Raw genomic sequence first — 16,936 nt, forward strand, 5'->3', positions numbered from 1 at the left:
CCTTAAGGCCACGGCCGCTTCCTTCCCACTCCTATCCCTTTCCTGTCCCATCGTTGCCATAAGACCTATCTGTGTCGGTGCGACGTAAAGCAACTAGCAAAAAAGAAATTTGGATTGAACTATAGATCTGTTTGACAGACATTTAAAGAACTGGGTTTATTTGCATACTGCTTTCAAGGTGCTCAGTATCTATCGAAAAGGGATGAGTGAGTCTAATTACAGTATTACAGTAGAGTGTTGATAGATGGAGCTACAGCCCACACAGCAGAGCAGTTGCTTACCCTTCTGCATCTACATTTTTAAGATTCTAATTTCTCGTGTGGAACTCCATTCTCATACCCTTCCTTCTCCCTAGATCTTTAAGGCCCCTGGTGTCTACAAATGGGGTATGTTGAAGGAATATGTTTTCAAGACATGAACCACCGACAGATATTTCCAAATTACAGGAGAAGAAAATGTAATTTTTTCTCTCTATACAGCAACCTTTGTTTTTCAACAAGCTGAATAATCTTCAGAAACATTATGTACAACATGTGGCATGTGATGATACACATGTTAAACACTTAACCATACCAACACAAGTCATATTACAGTATCATTTGTTTTGTGGATATGGTAATTTTGCAATATTAATATTAGTATTTGATATTTTAGGTACCAGTTGGACATCCATCTGAGATTGATGAAATATTTGATGATATTTCATATAATAAGGGTGCTTCAGTCATCCGAATGCTGCACAAGTACATTGGTGATGAAGTAAGTTTCATTGAAATATAATTTTTTCGGATCTGCTCCGGCTTCTATTTGAAACTGAATATTGTTTGGCTCTTTACTTTCCAATTTTCTGATTAACCTTAAAGTCAGGGACACTTTTCTATCATATTTGATTTTAGAGTGAAAGCTGAGTAGTTACATATTTTGTTTGTTCAGTGAATATTTTTTTACAAGAATGTCAACATTTGATATTTTAATTAGATGCACTCCACCATAGTGACGAATTATGCAATAAGGGAAATATGTGGAAAGAGATGATCAAAGTTGGTATTTCAGTTCTGCTATTGTTTTTGACAGAATAGGCTAAGTGGGAGATGCAGAATTTTTCTGGTCATCTGCAAGTTGAGAACATTTAGGCATTAGGAATCCTGTTTTAGGCTGCCTTAAAAAGATATAATAGGCACCATCCACATTTCCTGCACCCTGGTATGGTACGTACAGTATAACCTCAATTTTGCATGACCTTGATTTGATGTAAACCCGCATTTAGCAGAAGAAATTTCCAGCCCCAGAAATTAATCCTTAAGAGCAATGCAATTTTACATTCGATTTAACATAATTCATAATAGGGCAAAACCCACATTTAGCATTAAGGAAATGTTAAAATTCTCAAGTATTTATTTCTATTCGTTTTGGTTATGGGACATTAAGAACCAGTGAAAAAGACGTCAGAAGCTTGCTAAGGATGATTCAAGGCAGAAGAGGAATTTAGAGCGCGGGCACTTAGGGCTAAAGTGAGATGTTGGACTCAGATACACATCCGACTGCGGCCGCTGTAGTAGAAGATAACCCCCGCTTTAATGACAATGTTAATACAACCTTCGAAAATTCCTATATTAATCTGTGCAATATCCTTTGGTTACAACGCGAAACCCATTGTCACGTCCAATCACAGAGACGATGTAACAACACGCAGACGCTCAGGCGTGCGCATGCCCACTGTGCGAAAATGAGTACTGTATATTTTGGAGCATACCATACGTGCACGGTAAACCTAGGTTAGGTGACGCCGTTTGAAGTAAGAAAATGGAAATTTTTGCCACAAGCCTGTAGAGTGATGCTATTACAGTTTTTAAGAATGTGTGTTCAGACTATTGGAATTAGAAAATATAGTACGTGCTAATGAGTAAGCCGCTGCTTGGAAAACATCCACAAGAATGTTTAAACAAATCGGTTGCTATACCGATTTTAATATGTTTTTGTGCGAGTTTGGTATCTTTCCCGACTTTTATGGAAAATCATGTATAACGGCATAATAACAACCTTAAAGCAAAGCGGTTTTTCATTCACTGACAAAAATTTATCAAAATGAAGCATAAACTGTAACTACAGTACAGTCTGTAGGATAGATACTTCCTGGTTTTATTGCTGTCACTGTGTAAATAATGTATGATGGTACACTTCATACAGGCAAAGTTCTCTGGAAAAGGTGTGTTTTCGACCGAAACCTGTGTGATGGTACAGTTTATGTTAATACAGGCAAAGATCTCTGGAAAAGGTGTGCTTTCTACTGAAACCTCGATTTAAGGTAAACCCCCACTTAAGGTTAAATAAAACAGGTTGCTGTAAAAACATTAAATAGGGGTTGTACTGTATTTGCAAAATATGATGGTATAGCAGTTTTTTATTTTATAAAGGAGATTATCATTCTGATGTGTCTCCCTGAATGTGGAATCCATCTTGAAAGTATCGGATGTGACATACATTGTGTTCAAACAAGAAAATACTGTGTTAAGTTTACATACCGTAAGTTGAAATAATTTTTGCTTTAAATTAATTGGTTGCCTGGAGCAAAATATAAAATAAAATTTAACAATTTAGGTGCTTAAATAGGGATTTATTGAGAAAATGGTCAAGATACACATTTATAGGCACTGACAGATGCTTTTATTTTTCATAATTTGATCTAAAACGGATATGACCTAGGCCACCATAGCTCAGCTAGTAAGAGCACCTGACACAATTGGGAGGTTGTGGATTTCAGTTCCACTGGTGTCCGGTTGGCCATTTTCTTCTGTATATAACATCTCTTCGGTACATATTGTGTGTACTGAAGACGACCTAATATATCGAAAGTTTATTTCAAATACAATGTGGTCATGAAAATTCAATATTCATTTACTCTGCACGTTTGGCAGTTGCAGGAACAAGGCATTTTAGGGAATACCCCCAGTCTAGTCATCATGATCAAACAGATCAAAATAGGCATGCTTACCTTTAACAGTCTTCACCATTGAATCCCAGAATTATTTTGAAGGTTTGATACTAAGGTTTACCAAAGTAATATAGTTTATGTACATTGCTGATAAGTGGTAATGTTCATCATGCAAGATATTAAAGTTGTGGTTGTATGGTGATCTTCAATTCACAGCCATTTTTATAACGTGTAGTCCATTGCAAAAAGATTACAATTACCATTGCTGTGCTTTTCTTTAGCTATAAGCCGAGATAGGTTATGGAGACGAGAAAAAATGTACTGTGTATAATATTGTATAATGTATGTCCAAGATTATTATTAGCCAGTAGCAAATACCAGAAGGTTTCTTTATTGAAGTTTATCAATCAACATTTGTTTCTTTTGATGTAATACTTCTCTGTTCAGGATTTTCGTAAGGGTATGAACCTTTATTTGACGAGACATAAGTACAAGAATACATCTACTGAGGATCTGTGGTGTGCATTAGAAGAATCAAGTAATAAACCAGTTGGAGCAGTGATGTCAACATGGACTAAGCAGACTGGCTTCCCTGTTGTGAAGGTCACAAGTCGGCAGGAGGGTACCAGCCGAATACTTACTCTTACTCAGGAGAAGTTCTGTGCTGATGGAAGCACTATAAGTGAGTTTTGTGGAGTATATATGTACATTTAAAAAGTATGGTACTGTAAGATGAGGTAAAACCAATCAATTTTTCTGCTTAGTCTGAACATAGCATATTGAAATTTTCAAAATTCATGTATAGGAAACAATTTTTCTTCTTCTTATTCTTCTACTACTACTACTACTACTACTACTACTACTACTACTACTGCTGCTGCTGCTGCTGCTTTCCCCCCACACTGTGGGGTCATGGGTGCGAACTGTGTTACACATGTGGATTTGGCCCTGTTTTACGACTGGTTGCCCTTTCTGGCGCCAACCCTGTATGGAGGGATGTAATCAGTATCTTTTTGTTTTAGTTGGTAGTGTGTTATATTGCCATAATATGAAGAAGAGAAGGTTGGGACAGACACAAACACCAGTCCCTGAGCCAGAAGAATTAATCACACATTATTAAAATCCCTGACTCAGGTGGGGATCGAATCTTGGACCCTCTGAACTGAAGGCCTCAATGCTGACCATTCAGCCAAGGAGTCAGACAGGAAACTTAGTTACTTACCTCTCACTAAACCACTCCACTCTCATCAGCTGGATTTTGAATTTGAAATGTGATTGAAATTCCCCCAAAGAATGTGGGGAAAGCATATCACTCCTACAATTTTCCCTTGTCATGGTGTTAAGCCATACGTTGCATAAAACCAATAAGTTAAAAAAAGGATAATTTTGTTAATTCTTCTTCTTATTATTGTTCTTCAAGTGCCCTGTCCATTCCCCTGGACGTTGGCGATCACCCTGGAGAAAGCACCCCGTTCTTTAGCTAACTTGAAGTGGTGTTGATGCAAGTCCAGTCTTTGATGTTTTGGAGCCATAATGTTGGTGGTCTACCAGCTCCTTGCTTGCCTTCTGTCTTTCCTTGTAATATGAGGTGTAGAAGCCCATACTTCGTGCCTTGTAAAACATTGCCTGAATAAGCTGTTTTCCTGGCATTGATGTTGACAGCTCGCGCTCAGCTCTAGCTCCCCTTAACACTTCATTATTGGTTGCAAAATAACCACATATGTCAAAATTCATTACATTACATTACAGTACTTACATAGGTGCATTACATTTTTCTATTTGTCCTTTTTTTGTTAAATATCAGAAGACCCATCAGTGTCTAAAGGCAATGCCTTGTCTATGCAACCATTCTTTCCTGTCCTCAGCTCCTCATTTCATTTCATAATAAGAACCATAATGGAGACTCTGTGCCAAGTCTTGAAGGAATTTTTACCTCAGTTGTCCTCGGTCTGTCTTTCCCATGATTTTAGTGTGGTTCACTGGTTCCAGTAAAGATTTTGTATGGTGGATATCTTTTATGTCTAACCGTTTCTTCTGGAGAATCTCAATCAGTTTTTCATGTTTGACTCTGTCGAATGCCTTCTCAATGAAACATGCACATACATCTGTGTGTTGTTCTTGGCATCTTTGAAGGAGAACATTGATACTGAACAATGCATGTAAAGAACAGTGGGGCGCTCAGCGACAAATTGAGGGCAATAGCATGTACTGTCAGAAAAAAAAAAAAAAACTCCATCAAAATAATGAAATAATTCACGATGTAACTATCCAGCAATGGGCTATGCAAGTTATTAATGAAAAGCAATGTGTGGGGTTTAAAGCACGCCGCACATGGGTACGTAACTTTAAGAGCCGCAATGGTATTGTGTCACGGAAAATAAAATCTGTAACGACGAAAAAGCAGACCAAGAAAGAAGGAGAAACCATGGCAGCCAGAAATATTCGTAGAAGTCCCTTGATGAGTGAACCCAACACGTACCGTAGTCCTGTTTAGGCAAGTGCACCCATTCAAACATGAAAACCTTAATGCTTTCTGTAGGTCAAGTAAGTAAATTTCTGAAAGAAATATATTTGTGTGTTGTGTGTGTGCGTGTGCGTGGGTGCTTTCCTTATTTAATCACCCCATACAATATTAAATCATTATACAGTAAAATGTCATTGTAACGAACACCAGTATAACGAAATGTTCAGAATAGCGAAATTATTTTCAGGCCCCTTCCCTTTTCCTTATTTAACGTGTGTTAAAATATTTCATTGTAACAAATTTCAAACTTTCAGTATAACAAATTAAAATGTAGCCTTTTTCTTCAAAATATAATTGAAATTCATCCGGTTTTATTCGCCGGGTATTTCACACATGTCTATACATCTAATACCAGATGGCACACACTATAAAACACACAGGCGAAACTACCCGATTACAAATCAGGGGAAAGTAAGCAAATGCATCACAATTCTGATGAGCGGGTTGCCTACCCAACAGCACATGAAGATTATCTTATTAAGTTTCAGTGTTTACCGGTACTGAATGTTATTACAGTAAAGCCTCATTAATTCGAACTCACTGGGATGCAAAAATCAGACTTCGAATTAACCGTCAACTCGTAATGCAGAAATGCTAAACATTGCCGCATCACAAAATATTCAAAGACCCGTTACTGCATGCAATTAACCTTGATTCACAGTTTAAACCATTCAGATGTCACGGAAAAAGCTATTTTCAAAATGTATCCAACAAGGTGCATGTACAGTATTCAGATAATGCACTCGGATAACTCACTGACAAACATAACCTCGCGCAACGAAAGAAAAACAAATCATGATTCAGGGATGAGGAAAAATCTATGCTGGCTCTCGTCTGCAAGTGTTTTATTCATTGGATTACTGTAATGTATGCATTTTATATGCCCTGTACTTGCACGGAAAGTGCCAGATGCCCTTAAAACGCAGTGACTTATCAAAGTTTCCTATGACAAAGGGATAAAGTCTCTCGCTTCTGTGTGCATTGTAACACAGTACAATGACCCCAACCCTTGTATGATTTCCTGGCTGGCACTTCTCTCCTTTAAAATCAGAAGTCCGTTTGGGCTTAGCATTAAAAGAAACAATGCAGTTTCATCGGCATTGACAATATAGAAATTAATTATATGAGCTAAGTTTTTCGGTAACTGTCGGCAATGCTAGTGTTTGCAGATTCTGCTTCTCCGCACACTGCCTGCTTCATGATATTGTGGCGTTCCTTAAAACGCTGAATACAAAGGAATTATGATTTCACTCAAACCTAGCAAATATGAAGCACACTGTAGACACACCAAAGCGAGTGAAAGTGCGGAAAGCTACCCTGTACGTTCCGGAAGACTTGTTCTATCCTGACGCCGATAAATGTTGAATTTAAGTTACTCTATAAAATACTAATTTTTTTTATGTAAAGGCAGTTTTGAATGAAATTTGTGTTCAATTCAAGTGCAGTGATTGCTGACTACCTTGAATATTTGTTTATGTCTGGGAGTGTTCAGAAGAACATCACAGACTTTTTCAAAAAATTAAGTTGAGGAGATAATGTACCAGTACAGGGTAAAATTTGAAATGCTGAAAACTTCTTGCAAGTACTTGTACTTAATATAATTACTTCATGTAAATATATGTATACTAATTTTGCTCTCATTTAATAAATACAGTATTAAGGTTTTTTTATTTGTAAATTCACGTTGAAAAAGCATAGATACTTCAACAGGTTTAGCAATAGGCGAGTTCTTAAGAATTTAATTATTTCAGTGTATCAAAATTTCACCATAACAAATTCATTTCTGAGGCTCCAAAAATTTTGTTATACTGGTATTTTACTGTTAGTACCTGTTCAAACTGTATTTTATGCTAAGTAATTTTGTCCTGTTTGAATTGCATTCTGGCCCACTGTGCGATGTTATGAAATGAATTGCCTGCAGGACATTGATTTTCATTTATGCCCTCTCTCCATTGTCCACGAGACACACAGTTCTTTGCACTAGTTTATTCCGGTAAGACTGCTTGCAACATTTTATAATGCCTGCATCTAATGGTTGCAGGATGCTAGTGGTACTTGGGGTGGGAATCACAATTTTTATGTTACGAAGGAAAGCAAGGTCCTTTGGATGGATAGCACACTTGTCTATAAACCGAATTATCTTCCTGTTTGAATTGCCATGGAAGCATCCAGCCCGCAAAGAAATCCTATAAAAATGTCAATGGTAGCCCAAGCTTTGGTGTTGGAAAAGTAAACATTGAACTGGTAACTTCTGAATGTTTTTGAAACACCTGGATTTCTGAAACTTTTCTATAACAATAGGTACACGCTTACCAGATGAATCATTTTTACAAGACAAAGTTAAGACATTACTACACATTACTACACAGTCATCCATCCAGAGGCCTTGTGCGCTGCAGAGTGCCTTGCAATGCATTGGAAGGGACTAATAGAGAAACTGGAAATGAAGGAAAGAAAAATTCTTAGAAAAATCTTGGGCCTAGTAACAGAAAACGGGGAATATAGGAGACGGTACAACCATGAACATTACATCCATGTGTAAAAAATAACTGACACCATGAGGAAACGGAGAATTACCTTTTACTGCCATATAACAAGAATGAACTTGATGCGATTGACAAATAGGATTTTCAGTTACTTTCTTCAAAAGAAAACCAAGGGAGCTTGGTTCACTGAGGTGGACCAAGATTAACAAGAAGTGGGAATTACAACGATATCTGGGAACGTGCCCCCCTTACACAGAAACTAACAAGACACCGATGTTTCCAAGAAAAACCTAAGCTTCCAACAGCCAAGAAGCGAAATGAAGAAAGGAAGCAATGGCATCGAAAACTTATGCGAAAGTACTGGGTGGATGTTAAAGCTCGATGCAGCAAGAAACAGTTCAAATGACGTGGTCCTTAGATGAAATAGTTTGAGGGACGTTCCACCATTCAACAAAACACCATTCAACTCTATCTTATCATAACCTATGATGGTCCTTAGATGGTCAAATCAAAAGAAGAATAACAACTCTCAAAATTGTCACAACCTACCCACTGACTCTAAATAAGTTAATTTACCATTATACGAATTAATCAGTGAAAGCATAGCCTGCAAATAAAAAATAAAAAAATGAACAAAAGAAATAGTGCATAATATCACTCAAAGAAAGTAGAGTCCAGGTTTTGGGATTAGCACTCCTATACATATGGAGAATACATATGGAGAAATTAAGACAGAAATTAGGACAGCTAGTTAGGACAAATTTGTGAATATCATGTGGATGCATTGTAAATTCTGATCTTATGAGTTATGGATGTTTGAAAGCGTAACACAGGAGAAATTTAGTCGCAAGGCATGTTAAATATTCAGATAAGATGACTTAAGCCTAAAGAGGCAAGGCAGCGGCAAGAAATTAAAGCAGAAAACCGAAATAGAGGATAAATACAGTAACAATTATAGTAAATGTCAGAAAACACCTTGCTGTGTGAAATAATGGGCTATAATCAATGGTGCTGTTAAAATATTAACAGCCTCGCTTAGCATTATTTGAAGATGATTGTAACCTCCAATGGTATTCACCGAATATCCTGCAGAATGGCACCTTGATGCCTTTCTTCCTTCTACCCAGTGAACAACCATGAGTTTACAGGAATGATGACGAAAATGGCGTATATTACTTCCCTGCTGGCAAGCAGATAGATGTTGCCGTGGCTACCGGTTGATTTGCTGCCGGTCTGCGACTCCTGCTGCAGAGCTTGAAACCTGTAGAGAATAATTTTCTCTGTTATTTGAAGAGTAAGCAAAATTATGTACATAACATAACTGGTTTAAAATGAAGGTTCATTTAATATATAGTTTACAGATTTTTACAGAAAATCAGTAGTGTATGAGAAAATATCAAATAACTCCTTTGGTGTTCCTATAAATCCTCAATCTATTCAGTGATTTTTAAATCATATTGTATATCAAAACCTGCGAGACGGGGAGAAATCTATGTCAGCTTCTCTGTGCAAGTGCTTTATTAACTGGATTACTATACTGTATGCATTTTTAGATGCCTTATACGTCCATGGAAAGTACCTAATGCTCTTAAAACATCGTGGCTTATCAAACTTTAATACAACGAGGGGAGGAAGTGTCTCGCTCTCTTCCTGAATTATAACACAGGACAGTGACCCTGTCCCTGTACAATTTCCCAACCTCGTCTCTGAATCGTGTCTCTGTTTTTCTTTTCCTGGCATGACGTTTATATTTGCCATTGAGATATCTAAATGCATTATTTGAAATATTGCACCATTTTGGACACATTTCAAAAATAGCTTTTCCATGGGATTTGAAATGTTTAAACTATAAATCAAGCTGATTGCAAGCATTAATGGGTCTTGAATACAGTAGAAGTCCGCTATCGCGTATACGGCATATAGTGAGAAATCTGTTGTAATGACAGATATCTTTTTTGTCCCTTGATAATTCCTATATTAAACTGCATTATCCTTCCTTTACATTGAGAACCCTATCACTGATGCATCCGTTATTACGAGCGATTAAGCGTGGGTTATTATTTCCATAATCAATATTTATGGACTCCAGCGATGAATAAAACCGAGATATCTCGGGGCCCGTCACCTACCGCTGGTGAGCGTACGAGATTTCTCGGGGCCCGTCACCCATGTGTTAATAAAGGGCATATGGGAGTTTGTATTTTTGCTAAGACAGGAATTGAATGTAAAGAAAGGAAGGATCTTACAGTGCATAATTTCGAATTAGAATTTGAACTACTGTAACTTCAGTGGAATTTAAGCTTCCCTGTGGTAAAAGAGAAATTATGTTAACCATGTATTGTTCACTGGATGCTGTTGCTAAGATTTTCTTAGGAAATTTAGATCAAGTCCTTCATAACATTTTCGGTAGGAATAGCAGCGCAGGAGTAACACTTTGTGGTGATTTTAACAAAGAATTAGCTGAAGTAAATCTACCGTCAACATCACAACTACTTCTACAACTACTTCTTCAAAGCTGTAATCTAAAACACTTGATTTTTACACCCACCTGGGTAACTGCCACCTCAGCTACAACAATAGACAACATTTGTATTCATTTCCATTGTTCTAAAATGCAAGTGTCCACTGTAAATTTGGGATTATCAGATCATCATGCTCAAATTTTGCAACTAGAAATTGAGAACGTTAACAAGCATTCAACCAAAATGAAGCAAGCACAATGAACTTGTTTTTTCTCTGTAGCTGCATGCGACAGTTTCATTGAAAGTCTTAAACTTCAAACGTGGGCTCCAATAACATTTGGTCATAGCATTGACAATAAGTATAGAACCTTTTTCACCAGTATAGCCTAAGCGTTCGACAAGCGAGGATATATTGAATAGACAGTCCCGGTAGTGAAGGAGGGGAGTGTAAGAAAGAAGTGAGGAGTTTTAAGATGATTGGTGTTGAACAATGCAGGGCAGTAATAGGAAGATGGCTGGGGAGAAAAAGAAAGAAGTGAAATTAGGAGGGAGTAGAATGGTATTGGGAATGAAGGGAGAGATTATGCTGACAGCAGCAGTGATTATAGTAATGTTATGGATCGGAGGAGTTGAATTGAACCCCGGGCCACTCCAGCGGAAGTATGAGTTGGGAAGACGTGGAGCTAATCAAAAGAGTTGTAAAAGAGGTGGTTGAAGAGGTGTGCCCATTTGAGCAACTAAAAAAAATTTGATTCAAGAGCATACAAAGGAGTTTGAGAAAATGAAGAAATGGTTTCTAGAGAAGGCAGATGACACAACAGCCCAAGTGAGAAACAACACCGAAGAAGTGGCATCATTAAGGGAAAAAATAAGTAGACTAGAAGAGGAAACGCTGAAGCTGAAATCAGAAGTAGAAATCTGTACACAAAATCAGAGAAAGAAATGCCTATTTATATATGGTGTGCCCGAGGAGAAGAGGGTGGACAAATTGCTTACAATTTATAAAGTGGTGGACCTAATTTAGGGGAAAATTAAAATTAATTTCAGTGAAGTAGACATAGACGATGTGGTGAGAATATGGAAAGTAAAAGGAAATAGGCCGATTAAAGTGCAAATGTTTTCCACTTTGATGGCCGATATAGTGATGGGAAATGCGGGTAATATACAGAGGGAAGACATGGGAAGTGAAGGGATCAGGAATTACATAAAATTAGCTTCATGGTCCGTATCGCACTTCAATAGATTCACAACTAAGTATTTATTTATTTTCCACCTAGTCGATACAATGATTGCCTAAGGCAATTTAATGGTTAAAAGTGGTACATGTTTCTTATATTATCAACATCTTCAGCCACATAACACTGTTCAGATGAAAAATACATAAATTGACAAAGTAATGCTTTGGAGGAAGTGTCCTTAAAATTAAGAAGCATATGATTCGGGCCAGACACCAAGGTTTGGGAGCTTCTTTCAGGGGACAGGAACTTGTAGTGACAAATGGCTGCTGGAAAAGTATTTGGACCGTGACCAAATTACTGGACCTGGAGGAAAAGATGACACAGGAGGAAGATAAGGATAAGTATGGGGAAGAGAGTGGTAGAAAGGCAAGTTACAAACAGCAATGTTGGAGAAGACGGACAAGGTGATAAGGAAAATACCAATGAAAACAGGAAGGTGAATGAAGAAAGACAGAGAGTGGAGCCTAGTGAAAGTGTAATCGTGAATAGTGAAAAGGGAAGAGCGGTAGACAATGGGGTGGGAATAGGAAGGTTTAGGGATACAGCTACGGGCACAGCAAGTGAAGAGGAAAATCAGAGAAGTGAATGCAGTGAAGTAAGGGATGTGCAGAGTGAAAAGGACACTGCAGAGGTACCCAGGTAGAGAATTGAACTGTGTTTGAGCAGAGGAAGCAAGTCGGGCCTAGGAAGGAACAAGAGCTTAAGGGACCTATGGGGAATAAAAAGAAATGATGAGGCAAGAAGCAAAAACTCTAATAATGTTAGAAAGTAGTTGTAGTTAATATGTTTGGAGGAGAGATTATAGTGGATATGATGGTGTGACTATAGTGGATGAGATGTATTTGGTATGTAAGTGATCGGTGGTTTATGGTGAAAATAGGATGAGGTGATGATAATTTGTTGGTGAAATGTCCTCTGGAGGTGTGTTTAGAGTGGCACGTGGATGGTAATTGTGATTTGGAAGTAATGGTGAGTTGATGATATTAGTATGGGGGGGGATATGTTTTGGAGGAGTGATTATGATGAAATTGTTGGTGTAATGTGTTCTGGAGGTGTGTTTGAGAGGGGGTAAGGAAGAGGTGGAGCTGGAGGTATATATTATTAAGTCGGTCAATGTATGTAGAGTTTGAGTATAGTGGATATGATGAAATTGATGGTGAAACATGTTCTGGAGAGGTGTTTATGGAGGTAGGTGTTGGTATTTTGAGTAAGCTGTATTTGATAAGTGATCGGTGGTTTATGGTGAAAATATGGATGAAATGTGTTTGGGAAGTATGATGAAATTGTTGCCAGATGAAAGTATTGGTGAAATGTGTTTTGGAGGTGTGTCATTCTGAGAGAGAGGGTGAGGTTGAGGTGGAGCAGGAGGTATATATTATGGAGTCGGTAAATGTTGGAGAGAGTATGTTAGTGATATAACGTTATCTGTATGGAGGGAATACGTTGAAATGTTTATGGAGAAGTGGTGTCATTTAAGTGCTGAGAGGGAGGAGCTTTGATGAGTGGTGCTTGTTTATATGGAAGTGTGATTGTGTTTATTTTATGGAGTTGGTAATGGCAAATATGGAGAATGGTTGGGTATTTAAATGAGATTTAGCATGATGAGATATGATAACTGTAACAGTATGTAGTAGTGTAAGGATTAAATTGCAACATAAGCGGCTGGTGATATAAGTTTTGACTCAGCTAGACAGAGTGGGTCAAGTGAGGAATGAAATGTGCAAAGGTTTGCGTGACGAGACAGGAGGGACGAGAAAGTCGCTGACATTAGACATGCCATGAGGGGTGGAAGATGACTACTGTGGTGACCTGCATTTTGGAGGTCACATTTCCGGAGTATCCGAAGGACCTCATGGCATGTCCAAGGAGAATCGTGTTTCCTTTTCCTTGATTATTATTATTATTATTATTATTATTATTATTATTATTATTATTATTATTTGTTTATTTACCCTGTTTTTTTGATCGTTTATGCCCATTGCTTGCCAAGGTCTATGGATCACTAATAAGGGTTGATCATGGCCATATGGCAGTGCATATGGGGAATGATTACCCTTTGTCAGTTTATTTTATTTGGATGTTTTTTTTGTATGTCGTTCAGGCTATACCAAATTTGAACCATGTATTGGGTGAAAACCTGTGAGGTTCAACAAATCTAAATCTATAGAACATTTTAAAGCATTTTTTAACACAATTTGAAGTACATTTTCCAAAAAACTTGCAGTAATTAAAGAAACTTGAAAAAAGCCTAAAAATTTTTCTTTTTAAAAAATAGCGCACTGTGCATATAAGTTTTCATTTGTTTTCCGATATTGCGCTTTTTACTACATTTTTTTCTTCTCTCTACAATTGTTTTTTCAAGTCAACTGTTTACCAAGAACTTAACTGGAGTACGGGTGCTCATTCGGTTGTACTAATTGGCGTTGTATATTTTTATATACGTACTTGGCTTCCCGCAGCCGTGACAGGTTCTGGACCTTCGAAACGTTCTCCACTCTACTTTGGTGTTTGGCCGCAGCGCGTGACCTTGAGTGTGCCGCGCTGGTCACCGGGAGCTGGCGGCTTTCTACTACAGATCTGTTCGTCTGCAAATTCAAGCCTTTTTGATCTTCGCATGTTGATTGGTAGTGTTGTGACTTTGTGCAGGACAGAATGTGGTGTCGTGTCTTTGTGCCTAACAGAGTGTGAAACTGACCTCCAACATTCATAAACATTTTACATGTTTTTTTATGGCTGATGATGACCTAGACTAAGGTCGAAACCGGTCCCATTTAAATAGAAATGTGATTGCTACGTTTCTTTCTTTTGAGTATTGAATAGGTTGAACCTCCTTTCCAGTTATTTAATTTTTAACACCGAATTATGTGACGTTGAAACGACAATAACTTCTCATCGTAGGCACCAGGAAGATGCTGTGAAATTGAGGTACACCTTCGTACGCTCAACCCATTTCTTTTATAAAAATTACGAAACCATCCTCGGCTTGCCTTAAACCCTTCCGATGAAAGTTCCTTTGCAATCTCTAATGCCTTTAGCTGACACATTTCGGTTGACACACCATATCCCAGTTCTCACCTTTCTGTCACATATTTGTAAAGTTTTTTTTCAATTTCTGGAAACTGTACACTCACTCCACAAAAAGCTCTACAATCACCACTACATGTTAATAGCACAATTTTCTTCTTTCTCCAATTGCGAATACACAACTCGCCAATATCGTATTTACTACCGGCGACATGATTTCCAATAATTTTGGCTTTCTGAACTACTTTCAGTTTCTCACTCGCAGTAAAAGTTCGCAAACGCCTTGTGGAATTCATATTGATACTTCGAGAATGTGTGTGAGATTGACGCCAAGCATGGAAGTAGCATATACTGAGAGCGGAGAGATTTGTTGCCAAGCTGCACTGACAGTGATACCCGATTTACGCGCATTCGGATAGATAAATTTCCCAAAATTTTAAATAAGACCCTCACCGAATTTTGGAAGCGATATTTTTGAAAAAAACAGTGCGGGTGGTATTCGAGATTATACGGTATATAAATGATTTCTTTCTATCCCTACCATATAAACTTGAAAATGCAAATAAATCAGATGTATTACCAGAACTCCCAAACTTTATGCAGAACTCTATGCAACTAACTCCAGTAACAGAATGGGAAGTTCTTAAAATCATACAGTCTTTGAAAAATAAAACTTCCACAGGTGTAGATGAAATTCCCACGAAACTCGTTAAAAAAATGTGCTCCTTATCTGGTACAGCCTTTAACTTATCTCATCAATGAATCATTTTTTAGTGGTCAGTTTCCTAATCTTTTAAAAATAGCTTAAGTTATCCCAGTCTTTAAAAGTGGGTGTTTACATGATATCAATACTTACTGTTATTTCAAAAATATTAAAATGTGCTCTGAAAGATCGGCTTACTAAATTTTTAATAAAATATAACTTGTTAAATAATGCACAACATGGGTTCAGAGGTGGCAGAAATACTTTGTCTGCTTTATCACATTTTATACAGTTGGTCGTAAATGCTCTTGATAATGATGAAAATGTGATAAGACTATTTCTTGATCTTTCAAAGGCATTTGATACTGTTGATCATGAAATATTGTTGCACAAATTATATCAGACTGGGGTTAGAGGAATTGTTAATGACTGGTTTAGATCATACCTGGATAAACAATCCCAGTTTCTTGAAATTACACCTTGTAACAGTAAAGGGCATAATGAGACATATCACTCTCAGGTGAAAAACATAGGCTTAAGTATTCTGTCAGGTAGTATTTTGGGGCCTGTTCTTTTCTTGATCTATGTGAATGATCTTCCTCACAATAATGAAGTAGAAACTGCAGTTCTGTATGCTGGTGATACAAACATAATTATTAATAATCCTGACCGTATGTCTATAGAAAATGCAGCAAATGCAGTCCTGTCTAGGTTAGAATCATGGTTCAGGAAAAACAAATTAACATTGAACCTAAAAAGACCCAATACATGGAATTCAAGGCAAATGCAATAGAAAATACGTTGACCACAAAATTTTTAGGTGTCCATATAGATGAAAAATTAACATGGGATTGTCATAGTAAAAAAAATAGAGAAGTCTCAGTTCTGTTTGTTTGCCTTGAGGATTTTGTCTAATAGTTGTAGTGAAGAATGTTAGAATAGCATGTTTTGGATATTTCCATTCACTCATCTCTTATGCTATTGGCCTCTGGGACTGCTACAAATCAAATCTTAGACGTTATTTTTCGAGTACAGAAATGAGCTATCAGAATTATATTGAGACGTAACAGGTTAGATCATTGCAGATCATTATTTAAGAGACTAAGGATACGCCCAGTACCAAGCATATACATCATGCAATGCTTTCTACACTTGAAAAAAAAATATTGATCACTTTAGAAAGAATTTTGACAATCACAATTACCAGACTGAACAAGAAATAATATTTTTATTGAGCGCAGGAGTAAAACCATTGCCTTGAGACATGTAGACTGTTGGCTTCCAAATAAGATTAAAGATATTAGTCCCGTCAGTCCATTTACCACAGCTTTAAAAACATCTCTTGCTGAGTAGCTGCTTCTATAGTACAGAAGAATACATAATGAAGTGCTGGTAATGATGCTAGCACTTATTAACTTGTAAACGTATATAGCCTTAAAAATATGTTGATGTCACATTGCTTATGTACACGTTGTTAACACCACACTCATAGATTTTTATTTTGTCTTGTAAATATTGATTATTAATATTACACTAGTGTCCAAAAGTTAAGCATAAGTTACGAGTA

General features: G+C 37.3%; 2 protein-coding genes across 3 annotated transcripts in view; one reads left to right on the plus strand and one right to left on the minus strand.

Annotated features, from left to right (window-relative positions):
• Psa (puromycin-sensitive aminopeptidase) overlaps window positions 1–16,936 on the plus strand; it is a 165,546-nt gene that overhangs the window by 50,749 nt on the left and 97,861 nt on the right. For both annotated transcript variants that reach the window (XM_067135579.2, XM_067135580.2), the window contains exons 7-8: window positions 655–759; window positions 3,380–3,614. In XM_067135579.2, the coding sequence (XP_066991680.2) occupies window positions 655–759; window positions 3,380–3,614 (340 nt within the window). The remainder of the gene's footprint in view (window positions 1–654; window positions 760–3,379; window positions 3,615–16,936) is intronic.
• The window catches only part of LOC136857155 (ubiquitin-conjugating enzyme E2 W), a 335,437-nt gene continuing 327,646 nt past the window's right edge, over window positions 9,146–16,936 (minus strand). Inside the window, exon 5 of the mRNA XM_067135584.1 lies at window positions 9,146–9,203. Within this exon, the coding sequence (XP_066991685.1) occupies window positions 9,153–9,203 (51 nt within the window). The 3' untranslated portion in view covers window positions 9,146–9,152. The remainder of the gene's footprint in view (window positions 9,204–16,936) is intronic.

The sequence above is a fragment of the Anabrus simplex genome, chromosome 1 (assembly GCF_040414725.1).
Source record: "Anabrus simplex isolate iqAnaSimp1 chromosome 1, ASM4041472v1, whole genome shotgun sequence".
NCBI lineage: Eukaryota > Metazoa > Arthropoda > Insecta > Orthoptera > Tettigoniidae > Anabrus > Anabrus simplex.